The following is a 23,265-nucleotide window of genomic DNA, read 5'->3' on the forward strand; positions in this document are numbered from 1 at the left end:
GCGGCTTTTAAGGGCTAGGTTCCAGGAGATCGCGTCCGTAGACCGACCGGCGTGTACAACAATTTCGGCTCCATGCTCGTGGCAGTTTGGCTCCATACGCGTGGCGGTTTCCCGCCAGTTGTGCCTTAGTACCCACCGAAATGTCCCATAAAATGTTTATTTTCGTTTCCATAGGCGCGTGCAGATTGACACTTCCCCTGTTCGCCCAGCGTGGATCAATTCAAGACACCATGATATCTCTTATGACCCCTTTGTGACGCATAAGTAGCACGAACGTGTTACGGCCGTTCTAGTATATGCATAAAACAAATTCGCGAAGTCTTCTAGAAATAGGCTAAATGTTGATAGTTGAATAGTTGATCATGGTCCTAACGAATCATCCTAAATGGAAGGACAGACGGCCGAAAGTTCCTGCAGCGGAGTCAAAATGGCGTAATAGATTATAGAGGACATCCTCAGCTCAGAGGCAACTAATTTGTGTAACATGATTACTTATCAGTAAGAAGAAAAAAGCGCAGGAACTATGATAGTTGCTTCACAAGAATATACAAGATCTTGCGAACAATTTCACAGCTAGAAACACAAACACGAGAGTAGGGAACCGTCCGGCTAAATGTAATTAGTGCATACTTGCATAATTCTATATAGTCCAACTTCCCTAATTTCCTGTCTCACCCACAGCGAAGCGGTGGTGTCGTCGTACAGCGCATGCGTATAAATGTATGTCACGACCGCATGCAGAGCACATGAATGGGTGAAAAACCGGCTTTTGCCGCATGCGCGCGCTTGTTGTTTTGGTCATCCGCAGGAAGTGGACCTGGCGGTGAGTGCCTCCTTCCAGACTCCCTACCGCGAGGAAGTACTGGACTACGCGCACTACTACTACATCCAAGTGGTCAAGTTCATCGTGCGGGCGCCGGCCGAGAAGCCGCGAGCCCTCGTCATCGTCCGGCCTTTCGCCGTCGAGGTGCGGTTCACACACAGACGCATCCGTAGCCTCGCGTATACGTTCGGTTGCTGATCCGTACCTTGCCAATAATAATAAAGCGACAGCTTTCAGGGCCCCGTTACGCAGTGAGCACGGCGTTGAGCGTGAGCGGAAACTTTCTACCAATCACAGCGCGGCGCATTGCGTGTGCCGCGTTTCTACGGATCACAGAGCGGCGCTTGGTTCCTTGAACACCACCAGATGGCTCTCGCCTCCGCGCATCTGCGCGAGAGAAAAAAAAATCGCAGCCATTCCACTCTGTATGTGGGCTACCAGCGGAGCTGTTCTTCGGCACGCGGCACCCTTCGGCACCCTGCTGTTCTTCGGCACCCACCTGTTCTTCGGCACCCACCGCACGCGGCCTCCCCATACCAGCGCACGCAGCATACTAACTGCCAATTCGGTTCCTTGCGCAGGCGCGTAAATGCAGCAGGTGGCTTGTTAGCAACCACCTGTCACCCCAAATGATCGATGCGCGCTACGGCCATTAGCGCTCCCTCGGCGCAGCCAAACCGAGCAGCTACCCAAGTCAGGAGCTTGGGTAGCTGTCAAAACCCCTTCATGTTCACCGCTTCGCGACATCTCGAACGTTACCAATCACCATCACATCGTTATCGAACCACCCGTCTTCCTGTCGAGCCCGCCGCTTACGGGCAGCCTCTCGGGCACGATCTCCGCTGCTACTCGCCGCCTGTTTCCTATATAGCTTTCCTCTTGCTACGCCAGGAGTCAGCACATGCCTTACTGGTTTGTTCCGCCTCCTCATATAGAGGGCCGCGTTATGTAGTACACTTGAACCCGGATATATCGAACCCACATATAACGAATTATTGTGTATAACGATCAGCAGTAAAATCCCATTGAATTTTCTTCTATAAAATTTTAATTTGATATATGGAATAACCTGTATACCGAACTTTATGTGATCCCCTTCAGATTCGATATATCCGGGTTTGACTGTATTGGGTGACTAACGTTGCACGTTGGGCTTGTTGGTGGAGGCAAAAGGCGTAGCGCGTTAGAAACATGACACAAGAGGAAGAACACAGACAACGTGTGTGTTGGCTGTGTTCTTCCTCTTGTGTCCTGTTTCTGATGCGCTACGCTTTTTGCCTCCATCATGTATTGGGCGGTTTCTTAGCTTTTCTCTTGCTATGCCAGGTGTCAGCACGTGCCTTACAGGTTTGCTTTGCCTCCTCATAGAGGGCACGGGAGTTTTGAGGCACGGATATTGAAAAATCTATGGGAGGGTAGAGATGTACAGCTCCGCTGTAAAAAAAGAACCAGAACGCTCGCCTTCATGTATAGCGTTTGCCGCCAGCGTTTCTCGGTAAACATTACGGTTAGATAAGCTGCAGTTGCCGGGAAGCGTGAGAAGCAGACAGGGATTTTTGAATGCTCTCGCTTAAGCGTCTTCCAAGTTTTTTTCTTCACACACTATACCGCGTGTCCCAGCTAACGTTAGCCAATCTGCTCAACAAAAAAAGAAAACACGGTGCGAGGCAATTATACGACCTATGGTGCTCGGTCTTCAGAGGTCTGACGACCCAACACAGTAGGTCCTAAAATCGTATTGTGCACCGTGCTCTTTTTCTTAGCTTCTTTTTTTAACACGAAAGTGTTTTATTCCGGGGTCCACCAAGACTTCACTGACGTATTTCCGTCACGGAAATACGTCATAGAACATAATACAAAGAAAGAAACCAGAAGAAAAAGTTCCACAAACATGCAAAATTTGGGAATCGAACCCACGACCTCTCGGTCCGCGACGATAGATCGCCGAGCGTTTAACCCATTGCGCCACAAACGCATTCGCAGAGAGCTACACAGACGCGCCTTATATATCTAACACTCCTCCGTGTACCCGCGCTCTTGCTCGGGGCGGTGCCGCCGCCTACGAGCAGAAAAGAGAAGTACTGCATTATGACACTAAAGCCCGGGATACATGGAGCGAACTTTCTCGACGAACTTCACGCGTCAAGTAACGACGCGGCGACACGACGCAGGATGTTTGCTGTGTTGCAATACATGCGGCGAACGCCGCCGCGCGTTGGCCGCCGTGTTGGCGGCGGTCCCGGCCGCCCGCTTCGAACTGAATTTGGCGTTGTCCTTGTAGAATTCACTTAGTTGGAAGCAAATGACTGCGTAAACGGCTTTCGCTTAGTCTCAGGCCGCTTCGACGACAGAGTATTATGGATAACCTTGAGTAGTTTTCGAGATCGCTTCTCGTTTCGAACGCGTCTAAGCCTAGCGAAAGAAATATCCGATGCCAACGTCATCTATCGGGGAAGTCGGGAGATAGGCATGACGACAGCATGTGGCCTCTGAGATCAGAAGATTTCTGTTGAAGGTTGTTGTAGAGAGCTTGCACTGCTTGTCTGTTTCCTCGCAGATCAGCGGATATGGGATGTACAAATACAACGCGATTCCTGAGAGATCATACTAGGAACTACTCAATCGGTGCAGAGACATGCAGACACGGCAACACCAACGCGATTGCAGACGACGCGAAAAGGCGCGCGCGCGCGAAACACCAGCATGCATTGCGACCGGAACTAGTGCCTCCTGATTGGCTGTCGTCCACCGCTGCGCGCTAGACGCTTCCGGCGGCGGCGTTCGCCCGACGAAAATGTTTGGACAGGCAGATCGGCTGCGGACGGCAAATTTCTTGACGCCGGCCGTCGGACGTTCGCCGCCCGACGAAGTTCTTCGCTCGGACGCCGGTTATTCGCTCCATGTATTCCGGCCTTAACGCGCACCGACAGTGAACGCTTCGGTGGTCTCAGCACTACGACGCCTCGATGCCAGCATTCGAAGGGACGCTGGCATCAAGAAGCACTACCAACGCCACCTAGGTGGCGTTCACCCGTACTCAGCACAGCGGAGCGTGGCCTCCGCAATTAGCTCTGAAAATGTTTCTGAAGTGATCGCGGAGGCTGCAATTACCGACGCGCTGTACGCGCTGATTTGACTCGGTGACGATTCAGTTACGACCTATGGTGCTCGGTCTTCAGAGGTCTGACGACCCAACACAGTAGGTCCTAAAATCGTATCGTGCACCGTGTTCTTTTTCTTAGCTTCTTTTTTTTTTCGTTGTTGTTCAACGACCTTAGCCAAGTTGAACAACTGGCTAAGGTCTGCTGGGACACCCTATATACCAGGGTATTTTTTTAGACTTAACGGAACTTTCAAAAGTATCGTGTGGTATATAGCACAAATCTGTTCCTTGAGCTGGAGTACTCCGAGGCAGACGCTACTTGCACAAGAAATGAGAATGCACAATTGAGAAATTAACGAAATTTCAATGATCAACTATTTGTACGCAGCTATTTTTTCTGTATTTTTTTATTACATTGAATTATTTTGAAAACACGTGTTGCGCAGCGGCTCGTGCCAGGCGCCATTTTGTGTACGTGCGTTGTTTTTCCTGTCAACAATTTGTTATCATTAGCGTCATCTCGACGCCAGAGTTACGTTATTCTGAGCATGTCGATCCTTCTCTGTATGTTCGTTTTCCTTTCTTCTCTTTTTTTTTCGGTTTTCGGCTTCCCCCAGAGTGAAGTGCAAGGACTCAACTAAGCGGCCGGAACGACCAAAAAGATTCAAAAGAAATCATTTTACTCAGAAAAAGGCAGAGCTGTGGTTCTAATGTTCTCAGTTATCTCAATCCCACCCGCTTGAGTGGGAGACGGGGAAAGGTAGTAGTGAAAGCAATAAAATTAAATAATGTGTCACGTTTTGTAGCTTACCTACGAAACCCTACGAACACATATTCGCCAGTGTGGAAAGGTACGCGGAGCAGTGGGAGGAAATGGGCCGTAGCAAAAAAAGAAAGAAAAGAAAAAAAGCTTCGCGAAAGTGGCCATAGATTGTCGGATGACAAAATGTAAAATGTGCATAGAGCATCACTCCTTTGTCACTCTGTGAATAGCGTCACCTGCGCGAACTTTTTTTTTTTTTTTTTACCCTTGGGTGAACGGTCCCCCGCGCTGGCGTTCGCGCCACATATCCTTCTCTAGCGCGCGCGTCCGGCCGTTCTTGAGAGGACGCGCGTCAATGACTCGTCCTTGGTGCAGGTGTGGCTCGGCGTGCTGGTTGCCTACCTGGTGTCCTTGGTGCTGCTGCTGGCGGTGATGCGCTTCGAACGCCGCCACGATCGAACCGGGAAACTGCGCTTCTTGCCGACCGGGGACGTCGCCCTGTCACTCTACTTGGGCGTCATTTGGCAAGGCACGATAAAACATCTCCCACACCCCCCTCGCCATTAATGGCAACGTTTTCTGTCGATCGTAGCCACTGCACGAAACGCGGCCTCAGCGTACGGTTACGGCACCTACATTAGACAGCTTTAGTTACACGTACGTGGAGACTTCACGTACGCAAACGGGAACAGTCTACGTACCTTACGTGCACGCCATCTGAAACGCTTTTAGCTACACGTACGCGACGCACCACGTAGCTAGATCTTTCGGGAAATATGAACACTGCGGTAGCCAATTCAATTCAAGATGAGTATTTCAGCCACGCCAGTGATGTGCATTGATGCGTGCCGGTCATCGTCTCCGCAATGCCCGGAAGTGTGTTGTGCAAGCGTTATCTGCTGTCATCGTTGACATGGACTGAAATAGATGACCAGTCATCCTGTCGCCGTGTTTCCATGCAAGTCATCTGCGCGTGCTCAGCACGCTATCGCTTTTTCGTGGTCTCGCGAAACTCCCGCGCGAATCTGTCTACGTGCGCAAGAAACGCACGCAAAAAATCGAATCTCACGTACGTCCGTGAGACCAGCGCGCGGCCGCTACGTTCTGCGCATGCGCACTGCTTACACGTTGAAGCTCTACGCACGCAAATCCTCTACGTGCGTGTAACTAAAACTGTCTATTGCGAGCGACCAACGGAGCAGTGTTTCCTATATGCGATAGCGAAGCACCGTTGAACTGTCACGTAAATACGTGTGAGGGAGAGGAGATAATTCTGCGAACGTTGCCTTCTTGTCCTGTGTTTTCATAAGGATAGCGTACTTCGGCGCTTCAGTTGAGTGGCATAAATACAGGCAGTGGTACGTGCCAGTAGCGCACCCAGGATCTAATCGTCCATGCGTAATCGTCCATGCGTTTTCCGCATCGGGAGGATGCAAGATTGTTTAGAATGAGGTCGTGTGTGAGACGTTGTCGAAGGCCCCCTTCAGGACCAACTCCAGGATTTCTCTGGTTTGAGCTGTACTGGTAGCATCCACAACATCCTCCTAAAGTTGGAGCAGTATGTTCTGCGCACACAGACTTGATCTATAGCCGAATAAGGTGTTGGGGAAGAACTGGTTCGCCTCGAGGTAAGGCTGGAGGCGCATAAGAACTACGTGTTCAAACAGTATGGCGATACACGAAGTCGGTGAGATGGGTCTGAGATTTTGGAGGGACAAGGGTTTCCCGGATTTCGGAATTAAGGTAATGTCGGCATGTCGCCATTCTTGTGGAAGCGTGACGTTCTTCCAATTGTCGTTGTAATATGCAGTGAGTTGCCGGATGGCCTTATCGTCGAGGTTGCGTAGTATTGCATAATGAAGGCCGTCTGCTCCAGGCGCCGTGTTACGTCTTATGCCGTGTAGGACTGCCCTCACTTCTGTCTCCGTAATATCGGCGTCTAAATGAGTTTCTTCCTCATGTGTGCCACCGATAACCCAGCGCTCTCCAATGGCGCAAGACAACGGAGGCAGTCAGGCGCGCTTCAATCGCTTTGCAATTACAATCGCTCAGCGATTGAAGCATTACAGTCGTTTGCATTATAGCCCTGCACGTGGTAAAGTAAATGAAAGGAGGGCAAGGTTTGTCATCCGGTCCCCAGTGTAACGCTCCGTGAGAGAGGTAGGAACGTTTACTCAACAAAAATAAATAAATAAAAGAAAACTACTGTGCCTCCATAAGAAACTGTATTGCTTCGTTTTAGTCGTTTTATTCCTTCAAGCAATAAAGAGGATCCCGGCTGTATATAGTACGCGGCTCTTCACGACGCGTTACACGTATTACCACTTAAATGCTAATAGTATTAAGGACGACGAACATCCCCCAAAGTATGTGTTCTGCCTAAATTGTTGCGCCACTAATCGCTTCGGATGTTCATTTGCCTAAACGATACCGACCGTGCAGGCTGTGACTGGCGCTTCTCGGGCAGCCCGACGCGGCGCCTGGTGGCCGCCGGCTGGTGGCTGCTGTGCACAGTCATCTCGTGCGCCTACTGCAGCCTGCTCATCTCGTTCATGAGCCACCCGGGCATGGAACAGGCTCTGGACACGCTGCCCAGGCTGCGCCGGGAGCTCCTCGCGGACCGCATATTCGTCGGCACCACGCGCCACACCGAGATGGAGCTCGCCTTCACTGTGAGTCCCGCTGCACGGCCGGCACGGCGCATGCGCATTTTAGCGTGACAGCGTCGTCACGTCTGGTTCAACAACTGCAAGGCGGACGAAATCCGAAGCGCGCAAGAAAATAAAAGAGGGAGAAAGCGTCCGACCTCTGAAACTATACGTCACGTCTAATGAGAATTGATGCGCAATGGACACGTACAAGAGGAACAGAGATATTGAAAACACCCCCCCCCCCCCCCCCCCCCCCCCTAAGGGTGAAACACAACCGGCGAGAAAGCAAAGGCGTGTCGAGCCGTCGCTGTAATCGGACTATGGCTTTTGAGCTGTCTCGCTCAATTATGCGGACAGATGCGCAGTAACCAGTGAATGTTCCCCTGTTATATACATTGTCTCACGTCTAAAGCGTAAACCTGATGGACGGTCCATAGAGATCTACAGCTTCGGTCATATTATTGTCTCACAGGCGTACACCTTTTGCACATTCCGAGAGTACATGCCGAGAGTACATGCAATAATGTCCAGTGATCTTCGTTTATAGGATACATGGATCTATCCGTAAATCGGGGGACAATGTAGGAATGGTGCATACATTTGTGGTTTGCTGTGCTGCATGTGTGAGGTCGTTGGCGCATCTAGGTCGCGCTTGCGGTGCGGTGAGGAACGGTAAAACAAGCATGGTTAGAAAGGGTTAAGTGTCCATGAGAAGTGTTTTGTGAAAACAAGAAGAAGCAGGAGCAGGAGGTGAAGATTAAGAAAAAGTAGTAGTAGTAGTAGTAGTAGTAGTAGTAGTAGTAGTAGTAGTAGTAGTAGTAGTAGTAGTAGTACTAGAAGTAGTTAGCAGCAGTAGTAGTAGTAGTTACCAGTAGTAGTAGAAGTAGTAGTAGTAGTAGTTACCAGTAGTAGTAGCAGCAGTAGTTACCTGTAGTAGTAGTAGTAGTAGTAGAAGTTACCAGTAGTTGTAGTAGTTACCAGTAGTAGTAGTAGTAGAAGTAGTAGTAGTAGTAGTAGTAGTAGTAGTAGTAGTAGTAGTAGTAGTAGTAGTAGTAGTAGTAGTAGTAGTGCTATCGCCTCTTTCAAAAAGTATCAAGTGCACAGACCAAGCTGTTACGTGGCCGAACCTGCACATGCAAGGAAACCCCGAGCTCAATCCACGCGCTCCCTCTACGCAAGTCCACGCGTAGGCGTGTTTTTTACTATCGCCTTTAAACATTTTAATTTTTTTTCTTACTTGCCCCTCTGAGAATAAAGTTGCGTGGACGTCCTGCAAGCACACCAGTCGTTGCGCTCACGAACAAAGCACATCAAAGGGGGAAATGCTCTGCGCAAAGCGGTTTTCCTCGAAGGCTTCTGAAAGCAAGCCTCGGGAAAGAAAAGCGAAGGATGCAAACACCTTTTTAGTTCGCGTCACCAAGTCGCTAGTTCTACGTCACTGATGTCTCAAGCCGAACTGCTGCCAGCTCACTTGCATTAAAGAAAGTTGGAAGAACGTGGTGCGTAGGGAACAGTAAAGAATGAATGCGCGGTCGAGGTGGCTCGTAGGAGAGAGACAGACAGGAATAGAAGTAAAGAACAATTTCTCTTACTCGGATGCCCCCCGCATCCGGGCTTCGTTCGAACCGAAAACGTTCGTCCTCAGATTACACGATTACCTCCGGCAATCTCAGGGGTCATTGGGAAAGCACGAATGTACGAGACGATGGTCGGGCGCTTATATAGATGGAATCACGGTTTTATTTTCTCCTTTCTGTCTATTTAAGTACAACTACGATTTGCAACCAAACTAATTTCCCTCCTCCCGCGTCCCTTGCGCCTGTGCAACCTTCAATGCAGGCAGGTTGACTCCTCTTTGTAATTGGGCATGGTGTCCCACTTCGTCTCTGAAGCTAAGCGCGGAATCTGGTCTGTGGACGAGAGTTTTTGGCGTGAAGAAAGTTTGTCGGGGTAGAACCGACTTATGGACATTCAAGATTGTCTATTAGGAACGTTCCCGATTAAGCAGTTGCAGATGCATAAATAACGAGCTAGAAGAACGCCAACATTGTACTAATCCATAAGAAAGGAGACGTAAGAGAACTGAAGAATTATAGACCCAATAACTTGCTTTCAGTGTTGTATAAAATATTCACCAAGATAATTTCCAATTGAATCAGGGCAACACTCGACTTCAGTCAACCAAGAGAACAGGCTGGCTTCAGGAAGGGATATTCTACGATGGATCATATCCATGTCATGTAATCGAGAAATATGCGGATTACAATCAACCTCTCTATATGGCTTTCATATATTATGAAAAGGCATTTGATTCAATAGAGATACCAGCAGTCATAGAGGCATTGCGTAATCAAGGAGTACAGGAGGAATACGTGAATATCTTCGGAAATATCTACAAATATTCCACAGCTACATTGGTTCTCCACAAGAAAAGTAGAAAGTTACCTATCAAGATAGGGGTCAGGCAAGGAGACACAATCTTTCCAATGCTATTCACCGCATGCTTAGAAGTATTCAAGCTCTTAGACTGGGAAGGCTTAGGAGTGAGGATCAAGGGCGAATATCTCAGAACCTTCGGTTTGCAGACGACATTGTCCTATTCAGCAAAAATGGGGACGAATTACAACAAATGATTGAGGACCTTAACCGAGAAAGTGCAAGAGTGGGGTTGAAGATTAATATGCAAAAGACAAAGATAATGTTCTATAGCCTGGCAAGGAAACAAGAATTCAGGATCGCCAATCAGCTTCTAGAGTCTGTAAAGGAGTACGTTTATCTAGGTCAGTTACTCACAGGGGACCCTGATCATGAGAAAGAAATTTACAGAATAAAATTGGGTTGGAGTGCATACGGCAGGCACTATCAAATCCTGACGGGGAGCTTACCACTGTCGTTGAAAAGAAAAGTGTGCAATCATTGCATTCGACCAGTGCTAACATATGGGGCAGAAACTTGGAGGTTAACAAAGAAGCTTGAGAAACAAATTAAGGACCGTCAAAAAGCGATGGAACGAAAAATGTTAGGCCTCAAGTTAAGAGACAGGAAGAGAGCGGTGTGGATCAGACAGCAAACGGGGATAGCGGATATTCTAGTTGGCATTAAGAGGGGTGGAAAATGGAGCTGGGCAGGCCATGTAATGCGTAGCATGGACAACTGGTCGACCATCAGAGTTACAGAATGGGTGCCGAGAGAAGGGAAGCGCAATCGAGGACAGCAGAAAACTAGGTTGGGTGATGAAGTTAGGAAATTTGCAGGTGCAAGTTGGAATCAGCTAGCGCAAGACAGGGGTAATTTGAGATCACAGGGAGAGGCTTTCGTCCTGCAGTGGACATCATTATAGGATGATGATGATAATGATGAAATAACGAGAAATATGAAACGAATCATATACATGTCGGGGACATTTAAAAAAAAAAACTTGAAATTCATCGTAGTCGTAACGCGGTGCACCAAATTAGAGAAGAACGGAGTTCGCCGTATTCAATTCGAACGTATGTAATCCGGCAAGCAACATCTGCGCATGCGCGAGAGCGGGCGGCTGCGCATGCTCCGCGCTTGCGCGACCATGTCTGCGGGAGTCTCGGTCTTCTTCCTTTATGTATTTTGTTTCGTGGCGTACTTTCATCACCTTTCTTTTTGGTCATTGCGCGCTAATGCGTGCCTCGATTCGTGAATGCGAACCGAGCGTGCAAATGGGCGAATCTGCGCTTCCAAACACAAAGAAAGCATTTAAATAGGCGGCGCGCACTTTGAGGAACCTTAGCGCGTCCGCGAATCCTCGCTCGCGAGCCGTTCATTGTTCTGCGGGAATGAGGAAAAGAAATTTGCGGCTTATACAATTGCTGGCTGTGCGGTAAAGAGCTACCGCGAACTGCGCGCCGGTCGGGGGCGCATCCTCTCTCGCATTCACTGCTTGCGAGCTCCGCGTCCAGGAAGGAAAATTTGTCGCCGCGTGTATAGCTCTAAAAGAGCGGGAAAATTGAGCGATTGTACACAGAACGACGTGCGTACGACGGGTTGGCTCAGTACGTTCGGATGGACGCGCCTGATGTGCATCGTGGTAATCCTCTTACAACGAAGCTTTCTGGCGAACCCTCCCGGAATTTACCGGCCGGGTGGCGGCAGCCGCTGCTGCCTTGCCCTAGAGTAGCACCCACACGGGACAGCACTCGGATAACCAATCGGCTTATATGTAGCCCCATGGGTACTACCGCTACAGGGTGGACTGCTATCTTTTCTTTACAAAACTACGCAGTGAAACAATAATCGATCATAGCCGTAGTTAACAAGGAGGGCGGAGGGGCACTTGCCTATATACATATATATCATCATAAGCAGCAGCCTATATTTATGTCTACTACAGTACGAAGGCCTCTCCCTGCGATCTCCAATTACCCCTGCCTTGCGCTAGCTGATTCTAACTTGCACCTGCAAATTTCCTGAGTTCATCACCCCATGCACCTATAGCTTTCTGCCGTCCTCGACTGCGCTTCTCTTCTCTTGGTGTCCATTCTGTAACTCTTATGGTCCACCGGTTATCCATCCTACGCATTACATGGAGTGCCCAGCTCCATTTTTCCCTCCTAATGTCAACTAGAATATCGGCTATTCCCGTTTGCTCTCTGATCCACACCGCTCTCTTCCCGTCTCTTAACATTAGGCCTAACATTTTTCGTTCGATCGCTCCGTGTGCGGTCCTGAACTTGTTCTCGAGATTCTTTGTTAACCTCCAAGTTTCTGCCCCATATGTTAGCACCGGTAGAATGCAATGATTGTACACTTTTCTTTTCAACGACAGTGGTAAGCTCCCAGTCAGGATTTGGCAATGCCTGCCGTAGAGACCCAAACCCAAATTTATTCTTCTGTAAACATCCTATATATATATATATATATATATATATATATATATATATATATATATATATATATATCATAAAAAGCGATTCTGGGTACGGGTAAATATTCACAGTGAAGTATAGACGCGCGTATGAAGACGAGCCATGCACTTAACTTGTGTGCGGACGAAATAGAAGTGGCATAGCAGACGAGAAAGAGGACGAGCTGTATCCAGGCCCGCCATCTTTGTTGTTGTGGTGCCCCTCGCTGTAACTTGTAAATATTGTATATAGACCCTTTTTGACATCTCCCCGTAACAATATTATACCACTCGTTTGTTTGCATTGCCCGGACTCCCACTTTCATTTCTCTCTATCTCTTAGTCTTCACCATAATTTCCTGTGCATTGTTCAACTCCCTCGTACATACAGGATGTCTCTATCGACGGTCGCCGAATCGCGTCGCCCTCTTGCGGCGGCGCAGACACGTATAATGAAGCCGAGAAGAATGACAGGAAACTTGTGTAAAGAGGTCGTCGGAAGAGGGAGAGGGAACTTGAACTTTCGTGTGGCCACAAACGAGGCCTTGGAAACCGAGAGTGGCAAGTGCATATCATTGTTGCTCTCTCGCGCCGCGCGCTCACTTTCCCGGTGTGTAAATGTTGTACACGTCGCTGCGCGACTTCAGTCACACAAAAGAGGGGCGCCCGAAAAGACTACGTTCTGGTAACTCAAACTGTGTGCCATGCGGGTGTGTGCTCCGAGACGAGCGCGTAACCAGGAGGAGGAAGAGGGGAAGGAGGGCACACCGGACGCCTGCCCCCCCCCCCCCCCCCCCCCCCCCCCCGCGCCTGCCGAAAAAATTTCCTGGCTACGCTACTGCTCTGTGTTAATGCAAGGCTTGTAAGAGGAATGTTAATACAAGCCACATTCGTAAATTACGCTTCTGCGAAAGCAAAGCGGGCTCTCTCTCTCTCTCTCTCTCTCTCTCTCTCTCTCTCTCTCTCTCTCTCACTGTGAAGTGGTAACATTTGGCAAGCCAGAAAAAAATAATAATAAACGGGTAACGACGCAGCGCTAAAGTTCACGCACCAGCTCGCCGCATGACGTCACAGATTTCGACGTCGTCGCTGCTCGCGCCTAATTAACAGTTTGTCGGCAAAGAAGGCTTATATAGTACTTAAAAAAAATAAGATACACACTTAAAATGTAGCAAGTTCCGATAACATTTCCAGCGCAAAAAAAAAGTCCAAATGCGAGAAAACACTTTAAATCTATAACGTAAAGTCACACTGACGTCACCCCAAAGTCACCCCAGTGATTGAGTACGAACTTTATTTAGGTCCTGAGGAGAAAGAATTAAAGATGTTGTATAAACAACAAAATTTCCTAGCTTCCATAGATCACTGAGCACCGTCAACATCATCAACGTTCCAGTGTTCAGGAATCAAAAAACCTCGCATTAAGTGAAACACAGTCGGTCAAGATTACTGGCAAATAACCGCCCACCCCTCCACCCCCTCCTCTAGGACTAGAAGTTACCCAGTGGATTCGCCTCTTATTAAGACTAATCCGTAGCCCTCGGCTACAGGGCCTCTCACAACTGCTTTTAGACGATAAGTATAAATCAGCCCGTCATCATTCGTCCTTCGCAGCGTTGTTGCAAACAGCTGTTAAGACTACAATTCGGAGCCGTCGTCGGGATGCGGGCAACACCATCGCGCTTTCACGCCAACTGTCACACCTCGCGCGCTGCACAACTTATGAATAGACACGCTCTTCAAGGGCAGCCATGCACGCGTCTACACGTAGAGGGAGCGAAGTATACGTCGCCGCCGCCGCCTTGAACAATCGCCGGCCTCAGAACGCCCGAGGGGGCTCAGCCGCGCATGGCCGGCGAAGAAGGCTAACAACACTCGAAATCTCACGCGTCATCGAGTTTCAAACGAGGCACGATGCGCGTGTACCGCGTTACGACTGCGGAAACCTTCGAGGTCGCAGATGGAAGTCGCAAGGCAACCGAGCACCCTTCGGTGCGCGAGGCCCATATCTCGATAGCGCAACTATAGTTGCGTGCACTGCCCACGACACGGGCACTGGATGTGTGCGCGTTACACATCCGCACCAGCCGGCAACAAGATTATCTGAACGGGGTTATCTATACAGTCTCTGTCCTTTAAGTTGCCTGCCGAAGGTGAGCTTCAATTCCTGGATTTGAGACTGAGGTTTCTGGAGGACCATGTGTGTTGGTTATGTAAGCCTCGTTCTGTAAAGGCGCTTTTAAATTTTTCCTTCGGTCACTCCAAAATAGTAAAAACCGGTATTGTTTAGGCTGCGCTACGCGCGGTGCTACAGAAGACTTGCGACCATTCGTTGAGGGAGTTTCATCGGCCAGATCCAGAGAATACAGAACGCGAGTTAACCGGATATTGAATTCTTGAGGGCCTGTCATAAACTGATTAAGTGGGTAAAGGGTGCTGATAGGGCAAAAAATAAATCAAAATATCCCGCGCGTAATGAAAAAACACCGGTGGTGGTGCTATATTTGCACAAGTTTTCGCATTGCTTGAAGAACGTGGTCAGTAGGTATGGGGTGCGTGTGGTCTTGTCCGCTTCCAACCCAAACTGGTCACGATGTGTTCCCGTTTGCATAAAAAATTGTCGGGCCATGGTAGGGAATGCAGTTTTTGTCCGAGAAGCTAAGAAATAGATACGTTCGATGTAGATCTGCTGTTGTGTACAGTTTACCACTGTCATGCTGGAAGGCTATGTGGGCTAGACCGATCGATATGTGAACACTAGATTAAAAGAGCAGCTTGTCATCGTTAAATGGTACGGGGGGTTTTCACTTGCCGGTTCATTGTAGAGAGTGTGGGTGTCGACCGATAGAAAGAAATACTGATTGTTTGTCCTGGCATAAAGATCAAACTACTAGGGAGCTCATGGAAGCGTTTAATATCGATAGGGAAGGGGAAAGATGTGTTAGTAAGCCGTCTCTCGCTCTTAGTAATAAGAGTTGAGATTTTTGCAAGTGTTTCATGGTAGCTTAAGTTTCACAAACTTAGTCTTCTGTTGGTTTTTATTTTTTTTATTTATTTGGATGACGCTATGGTATATGCCTCATGTGGCTCGACATGTCACCCGAACGGCTACTGCTGCGCATGTACAGTCGCGGGCAAAAGTTTGTGGACCAAAGGTGCCACGATCTTTTCTTTTTTTCTTCACAGCCTAGGCATTCCGGCTGAAATCAAGAGCGCACGCCTACGTGCACGTGTTTGACCAATACAACGTATAAAGCCAATTCGAGGCCGCGGAACAGTGCTTGAATATATTTTAATTTTTTGCTGATGCCGTAGTCTCCAAACTTTTGCTCGCGAGTGTACAATCGCTTCAGTTGCCCTGTCGGCCAGGGTTTATAAATAGTGAATTTTCCTCGAAATAAACTTCATTTGTGAGTGTCAGCGCCAGTGTCGTGTTCTTCTTTGCCTGTGTCCTTGTCTGTATTGCGCTGTTATTCACCTAAACATGAATTCCCGCCAACTCGCCCAAGTTTCTCTTCTAGTGCTCTGTCAAAAGTTTCGAAGCCACTGCGCTCACTGGACCGGATCGACCTGTCGTGCTTCGCGTATACTGGGCTTCACTGTAGACCTTTTGTCGGTCCAAAGCTGCAGACAGTGAGGGACAGTAGCTCCTGAGCTAGCAACTGATGATGTCGTTCACTCGGTGGCGTCGAAATTTACGAAAAAAAAGGAACCTGGTCAGGCGTCCTTGAAAAGACCGCGGCGCTATATATGCGCCACAACCACGGTGTAAACGCCGCTGCATTGCAGGTTGTAATATACTGTTTCGAAGCATTATTTTGGTCCACTTGGTTTAATAAAGGTATTTCGAGGATCGATATTGAAAATGTTGGAAACTATTGGAGGTCGTCGGCAGCTTCATGCACGGGCATAATGAGTAGGCAAGGATTATGAAGGAAGACACAGACTGAACGAACGCATTACAGAAAAAGCAGTGCAGTCAATTAGTCCCGGTAGAGAGGGGAAAACGGTAACGATACCAAGTAAATACAGAACACAGTTGCGCAACGTTTGCCAGGAGCGCCATTCCGAGGCGCCGCACGGAATTAGGGATCGAGCGGAACGCAGAAGGGCATGATAGCCTTGCTGTCCTAAAGCGGGCGCAGTTTGCGCTATCGTGTGATATAAATCTCATTTTGCGCTCCACGGCCGCATGGGAACCGTATTCATATTATTTGCCGGCTGCCTGCCGCTTTCGCTTACGTCAGTGACGTCGCGATCCTTTTTTACAGAAAAAGAAACGTGTCGAACGTTTCTGCCTATACCGTCGGATATCTACACTACCAGGCGTTTCTTTCTTTCTTTCTTTCTTGTTCTTTTAGCTGCACCAAAAGTTAAAAAATTGCCTGGGGCAGACGGCACAATTTTAACCCTTATTGAGCTAAATTACTCGATGAGGCGACCATTTCATCTACGAGAAACTGAAATGCTTAATTGCATATTAACACGATTACGCTAATTACATTTTAGTTCATTACTTTACGCCACCTATTTCAATTGACGAATTGTAGCCGGTGAGTTCGCAAGGCTATACCACTTGGAACTAAATTCTGAGGACTACACCAGTTTCGAGATAATTTTGTGTACGACGAAATGCATTGGCGGTGCAGTTACTTTCGTGCTTCAATGCAAAGAACAGCATATAAAGTAAATGGACAACCGCGCATTTGTAGCGCAAGCTTGACGGCGCATATCTCGAAACCGGTGCCACCCTCACAATTCAAATCGATATGTCTTGCAAGCTCACAGGCTACAACTCGTAGATGAAGTAAATGGCGTAACAAAATTAATTAAAATGAGAATAGCGCGAGGGACAGGGACAAACGAAGAAAGGCACACATTCGAAGAAAGACACACAATCTCGTTTGCCCCTGTCTCTCGCACTGTTCTTAATTTAAACATGAACTACCAACATGCCCAAGTCTCTACCCTTCGTAATGAATTAAACTGTTAATCAGTTTAATTATGGCAATTATACAATTATTCATTTTTAATATTCGTAGGAGTAGTGACCGCCTAATCGAGTAATTTAGCTCAAGGCTTAGAACTGTGCCACAGGCAATTAAAAAAAATTGGTGCAGCTAAAAAAAATACACCCTATGCACACTACAAGACCGTAGAAAAGTAGAAGCTCCTGCACAAAAAAAAAAAAAAAACGTGACAGCCCTATTTCAGGGAAATAACAGCGGTAATTGCAACGTGATAGAAAAAACGATTGGTTATGCATGATTGAATTCAGTCGCCCGAGGAGTACTCCACCAATGAAGACGCCTTCGTGGAGGTCCGAGAGTTCACGACGTCGATTACTTGTGCTTGTTAGCATGGCATGAGCGACGAGATCACATTTCGCGCACTTTTCTAACAGGTTGTAAGCTATTATATGACGGTATTTCTCGTCCACTTTCGATGTTCCACTCCTGCTCTTCTGCTCTATACACCGAGTTTAAGGTCTCAATAATAGGCATGTTACTAAATCGTGTTGAATTTAGGACGTCACACAACCGACCGACCGAGTCAGTCAGTCAGTCGGCTAATTCAATGACGTTGAATTAGTCGCTTCCCGTCTTCGTCTCCTCGCCGCTGACCTGCGTCAGCCGGGCGAGCCTTTGGCGCTTGACACGCAACTGCGCGATAGCAAATGCGACGCGTTGCTGAGAGTGCCACATCAGCGAGGGCGCAGATGACATATTCTTGATGGAGCAAGGAATTTTCGCCGCACCTTTTTGTGCGCGTGCGCAGCGTAGGTAGGGGAAGCTTTTACTTCCCGCACATCATCCTCGTCATCTAAAGTTCACTGTAGAACGAAGGTAGTTCATTGTAACGAAGACCTCTCGCATTCACACAGAGTTAGCATACTAATAACTCTATTCTCCCGTTGACTTAAGGCACTTCTGGGGAGGTATTCTGTAATAGTCCACCTAGTGGACATGTCCATTTCGTCTGCTGCTGAAGTTCTGATTGACTGTGGCGCCTGCCGCCTGCGGACGCCGACCTCAGCCCAGCCAATCAGAACTTCAGCAGCAGACGAAATAGACAAGTCCGCTAGGTGGACTCTTACAGAGTACCTCCCCTGTACTGCGTCAACCCAAGCAATCATACGCCTGGATATTTCCTAGTGACGTACCTCTTGCACCACCTGGTGGCTATGGTGGTTAAATACTGGAAGCCATTGTAGCGGAAGTAAAAGAGTCGCAAAGAACTGAACACAGGACGCCGAGGGCACTACATTCACAACGGACTTACTACAGTCCCCTAGAAGTCCTCTAACAGACTGTAATATTCTTCCTGCTTATTACAGTCTTCCGGGGCACAGCTTTGAGTGTAGCACCGGTGGTTTCCTGTCATCAGTTCTTTGTGTTTTATTTGCGCTACAATGGCTTCCTCAAGCATCAACCAACTTGCCCAAGAACAACCTATTTCGAAATGCTGCAAGCTGTTAGAAAATCTTACCTGATGACTTCCGGGGAGGTAATGAGATGATGATTATAACAACGATGTAATTTGCTGATTTGCCGTTTTTGGTACACGGTATGATGAATATATGCATACCTAGTCAGTAATACCCAATGTGATGACGACGTAAGTATACACACAGTGCACTGCAACACGCGCAGAGCGCCAAGGCGGGCATCATGCGCGACATCGGACGCCAGATGCTGGAGCATCCCCAACGCACCCTGGTGGCGACAGAGCGCGAGGGTTACCGCCGGTGCCTGCGCTCCCGCTACGCCTACATGTTCCCGGAGACCGTGCTCAAGGTGGAGGAGGCCCGCACGGACGGCCGCCTGCTGGTCTCCCGAGACGCCTTCTACCACGCCATGGCCGTGTACACTTTCCCCAAGGGGTCGCCGCATGTGGCCACCTTCAGCTACGGGTTAGTAATAGTAATTGCGATCGCCACTCTGTCTAAAGCTACACTACAGCGTACTAGAAGGGGCAGTGCGACCGTGTAGCCATCCGGTCGAAGAAGCAGGCACCATTGCATGTGCGTGTGACGTTGCTTCCGGTGTAGCGTCATCTTCTGTGCCGTTCAAGACGAACGGCCCAAACGTGCACCCTAAAAAACGTTTACACCCCCCTTTGGGGCGTATCTTGTCCGCAAAACATAACTGTCATCCGTCTTACGTTTCCTTTCTTGAAAACTCTGCACTGGTTACTTTCCTGTCAAGAACGTTATGCCACGCTGATAACGCGCATGCCGTTCGTGACATGAAAGTACAGGGCGCGCAGCGTTCTTTAGCATGGAAAGGGCGGCAAGATAGATGACGGTTATCGTTTGGGGGCATGTTAAGCCTCAAAAGGTGCAAACTTTTTTTGTTTAGAACATAGTCGCCGGTGTTAAAGCGACACACAGAGAGTAAACTGCTCCGTTGGTAAATTACCCTTCCACAACACGAAAGACAGTGACTCTTACCGCGAGAGGTGCCTTGATAAGCCAGAAAAGGCCCTGAAAGAATCAGTGGTGACGGCGCCTAGAAGCTCCCGCGCCAGCTCGCGATGACGTGGTGGATTTTGATGGAGAGTCGAAATCCGGGCCAGTTGGTACATAATTTACAGGAGGAAAAAACAGTCAAGGAGACGAAGGACAAGAGAAGGGAATTCACACCACAACGACTGGACTAACAACTGCGCTTTAATGAAAACAGCACATTGCCGGCAAGGCTATAACAGCGCATGCGCCGCACGCGCACGAGGTGCAGCATAACTTTTTCACGGCATGTGCCACACGCGTGGTATATCAGTTTCCTGTATCAGTTATCAGTATCAGTGACCGGCTGCGTAACAGCTCACAAAAGTCCCTAGATTTAGCAAAAAATATCTAGGGACTTTACACCTCACCTCCCTGGGTTCTGATGACGGGGCAGACCTACCTCGCCATTGCCATGAATGTGGTTGCTACCCGCTGTTCAGCAATATTATTATTCTTGGCAGAGGCAGGGGCAAAGAAGAGCATAAAATTCTAGAAGCTCACTACATCGGTTTGCATGGTGATGACTACATAAGCACAACTTCGGTGCGCTTGCTCGAAAAGGAATTTTCTTTTTTTAGGTCGGTCGCGATAGATTTGGTGTCTATCTCCCCTTTGTCATTGTCTTGTGATTAGTGCCGGTTGTGCTGCGCATGCGCTGTTAGCCTAGCTGGGAATGTGCTGTTTTCAAAATTCACAGGGTATCTTATGTTGTCCCTAAGACGACTTGAATGCGAAAGCCCAAGTGCCAATGCATTAAAGGCGCACACATGACGTGCACATCCCCTTAATTCGCTTAGTCTACTTCGCTTAGTCATTTCTCTTAATTCGCTTACTCATCCTCTTAATTCGATTAGTCTAATTCGCTTAGTCATCCTCTTAATTATCGGAGCGAAATTCAAAGAAAGTGAAATTTGGCCTTCATTTTCTCTTCCAGATATTTACCTCTTACCTCACCCAAGAGGTGGATATATGTGTCATGACGCTATATGATGCATTGGCTATAACTTCGTTCCTGCAACTGCTGCGGCTGCCAGATGCGAGAGCAGCCAGAAGACACACACGCCGCACTCTATAGTCTGTATTTTATGAGCGTATACGACATCGTAGGTACATAGCATTATTTTATTTATTTACAATACTGCTAGCCCCAGGTAGGGGCCGTGCCAGGGTGGTATTGACATCAGTACACATCAAAATAGTAGAACAGTAAACGAATAATAAAAAATAAACTTGAGAAAAATACTATACATGATTAATAAACACAATTATAGAAATCCAAAGCACTAAAAACATAAAATGAGACGAAATAGACTTCACATAATGTGTCAAATTAACGCCTGAAATTGATGATGCACCGTCGTCCACTTCAACCCATTTACTATCAAGGCCTTTCCACTCGACTCCCCCCCTGATGTATCCACTTCCTGAAGGCGGAAACTTTTTATGATTATTTTAATAAATGTTATAACAACAACGACAACACTCGACTACTGACGAGGAAAATAAAAGGGTATTTAAAAAGATCGAAAAGGAGCAAATAAGTAAAATGATTTCTGCGCCTCACAGCGTAACAAAAGAGAATGTGTGACGTATTCATGTGTTGTTTTTAAATTTGCCTTGAACAACCTTAAACAAGATACTCAAGCGCGCTATCTTATTTCTGTCTGATAATGCCCTCAAACCTGCTCCATCCCGTAGTTCAGTAATGGACGTTTTGTCATACTGATCGAAGATAAACCTGACTGCTTTCTTTTGCACCTTTTCTACTTTATTGATATTAACAGAAGTAAATGGATCCCATATTATATTGCCATATTCAAGAACAGCTAAAAAAGTTTAACATCCTTAGAGGAATTACGAAGACATCGCTTCAAATAATGTAATTTTGTCATGCCGTAATTCATGTAGTTGTTGTACCGCGCAGTGCAGCCTTTCTTTGCGTTAGCGTTGCGTCGCACGCTGACGCTAACGTAAGCGTTTTCCGCTATACTAAAATTCACTAATGTGACAGTCCCGACGCATATCGTGAGTTATGTGAATACCTAGATGTTTGTATTTAGAAACTCGAAGAAGTTGGTTATCGTCGGCTGAATAGTCAAAAATCAATGGACGTTTCTTATTTGTAATGGTCAAAGCAACACTTTTAGCATAATTCACACACATCTGCCACGTATTACACCACTTCAATAGGCAATCGAGTTCAACATTCAGTTTACCTTGATCATCATGTGAATTTATAACAGAATACAGTACACAATCATCAGCAGACAATCGGAGTTTTGCTGGGGACGTATTCTGAAACGTTCCACTTCAGCGATAGTTCGCCTTTCGCCTTCAGGCGCGCGCTGATTGGCTGGTTGAGCAAAATTGAATGACGTCGGGCTCAACCAGCCAATCAGCTCATCCAATTTTGCTAAAACAGCCAATCAGCGCGCACCTGAAGGCGAAATTGTCGCCTAGGCGAACTATCGCCAAAGTGGAACGTTTCGGAATACGTTCCTTGCACACGTGAGCAAATTTTGCTGCGTCATGACGTCGCGGCAACGTCGATGACACCAGGGTGCCATTTTCAAGACAAAATTTGTATCAAAGTATCTTAAAAGTGTTTCTTCCAGCCTTCATATTTACTAAGTGTCATCCTTAATTAGCGTATAAGCGTGTGGTTTTTATAACATCTATAGAACATGTGTCAGTGCTCAAGGAACATTGCGCTTGCTCCTTATATTATTAGAATAAGGTGTCTTTGAAGCTCAGAACCCATCCTCCATGTCAGAAACAATGCTTCCGCCACCCATGCACGTCCTCCACTCCAACTGAAACCGTTTCTTTTCCGTGTGTTTTCGTCTCGCAGAATGAAGAATTTCATGTTCATGGGCCTCGTCGAGAAGTGGCTGAACGACTTCTTGTGGCAGCTCCGCATGAACACTAGGCGTGCTGAAACCGGGGAAAACGCAGAGCGACCCATCAGTGTCGTTGATCTGCAAGGAGCATTCTTCGTTCTTGTCATGGGATACACCAGCGGACTGCTTGCGCTACTGACTGAGTCATGCTGCGTGTTTCTTGCCAGGCTATCCGCGAAGACCATTAGACCGCGCCGTTCGTGAAATCTCTCCGAGATCACGTGCTAAAGAATCTACGAGCCATTGAGAGATAACGTTACGCTTCTTTTCTTGCTATGTCAGCGACGCGCGCGTAGCTAGTTGCACAACCGCACCTTTCTAACTGCGTACCGTACGTAGAGGCATAGAGCGGTCTGTGGAATCGCACGCACCCGCATTAAGTTGTTGGCGAAGTGAGGCGAGAGAGCAACACCCTCCGTTGGGAGCACAATCAAGACAACAACCTGTTTTCCACCAGCTGGCACAGACAGCGGTATATCACAGATAAAAAACTGTTGATCTACATGAGCTGTCTGTCTCTCTTCCTCCTCGACGAGATATTCTCGCCATCGTTATACTTCTTTTGCGCACAAACTGCCCCTTTCACTAGACCGAGTACGTGACGAAACACGTGCACGTATTACGTTCCTCCCTGGTGAC

At 47.8% G+C, this 23,265-nt stretch overlaps 1 protein-coding gene across 1 annotated transcript; it reads left to right on the forward strand.

Moving 5' to 3' along the window:
- The first annotated feature begins 653 nt into the window (after positions 1–653).
- Positions 654–23,188, forward strand: LOC119460828 (ionotropic receptor 93a-like). The gene is made up of 5 exons (XM_037721925.2): positions 654–967; positions 5,065–5,218; positions 7,132–7,361; positions 18,870–19,129; positions 22,578–23,188. The coding sequence occupies exons 1-5, from the start codon at positions 719–721 to the stop codon at positions 22,828–22,830; spliced, it is 1,146 nt and encodes a 381-aa protein (XP_037577853.2). The 5' UTR covers positions 654–718; the 3' UTR covers positions 22,831–23,188.
- Positions 23,189–23,265: the final 77 nt, after the last annotated feature.

This window comes from Dermacentor silvarum, chromosome 8 (genome assembly GCF_013339745.2).
Source record: "Dermacentor silvarum isolate Dsil-2018 chromosome 8, BIME_Dsil_1.4, whole genome shotgun sequence".
Classification (NCBI taxonomy): Eukaryota; Metazoa; Arthropoda; class Arachnida; order Ixodida; family Ixodidae; genus Dermacentor; species Dermacentor silvarum.

Bases quoted from the DNA above. Each gene is read 5' to 3' on its own strand.
- LOC119460828 (XM_037721925.2), top strand. From the start codon at position 719: ATGTATGTCACGACCGCATGCAGAGCACATGAATGGGTGAAAAACCGG. The intron at 7,362-18,869 runs GTGAGTCCCGCT...CAACACGCGCAG, and splicing joins AGATGGAGCTCGCCTTCACT to AGCGCCAAGGCGGGCATCAT. The intron at 19,130-22,577 runs GTTAGTAATAGT...TTCGTCTCGCAG, and splicing joins GTGGCCACCTTCAGCTACGG to AATGAAGAATTTCATGTTCA.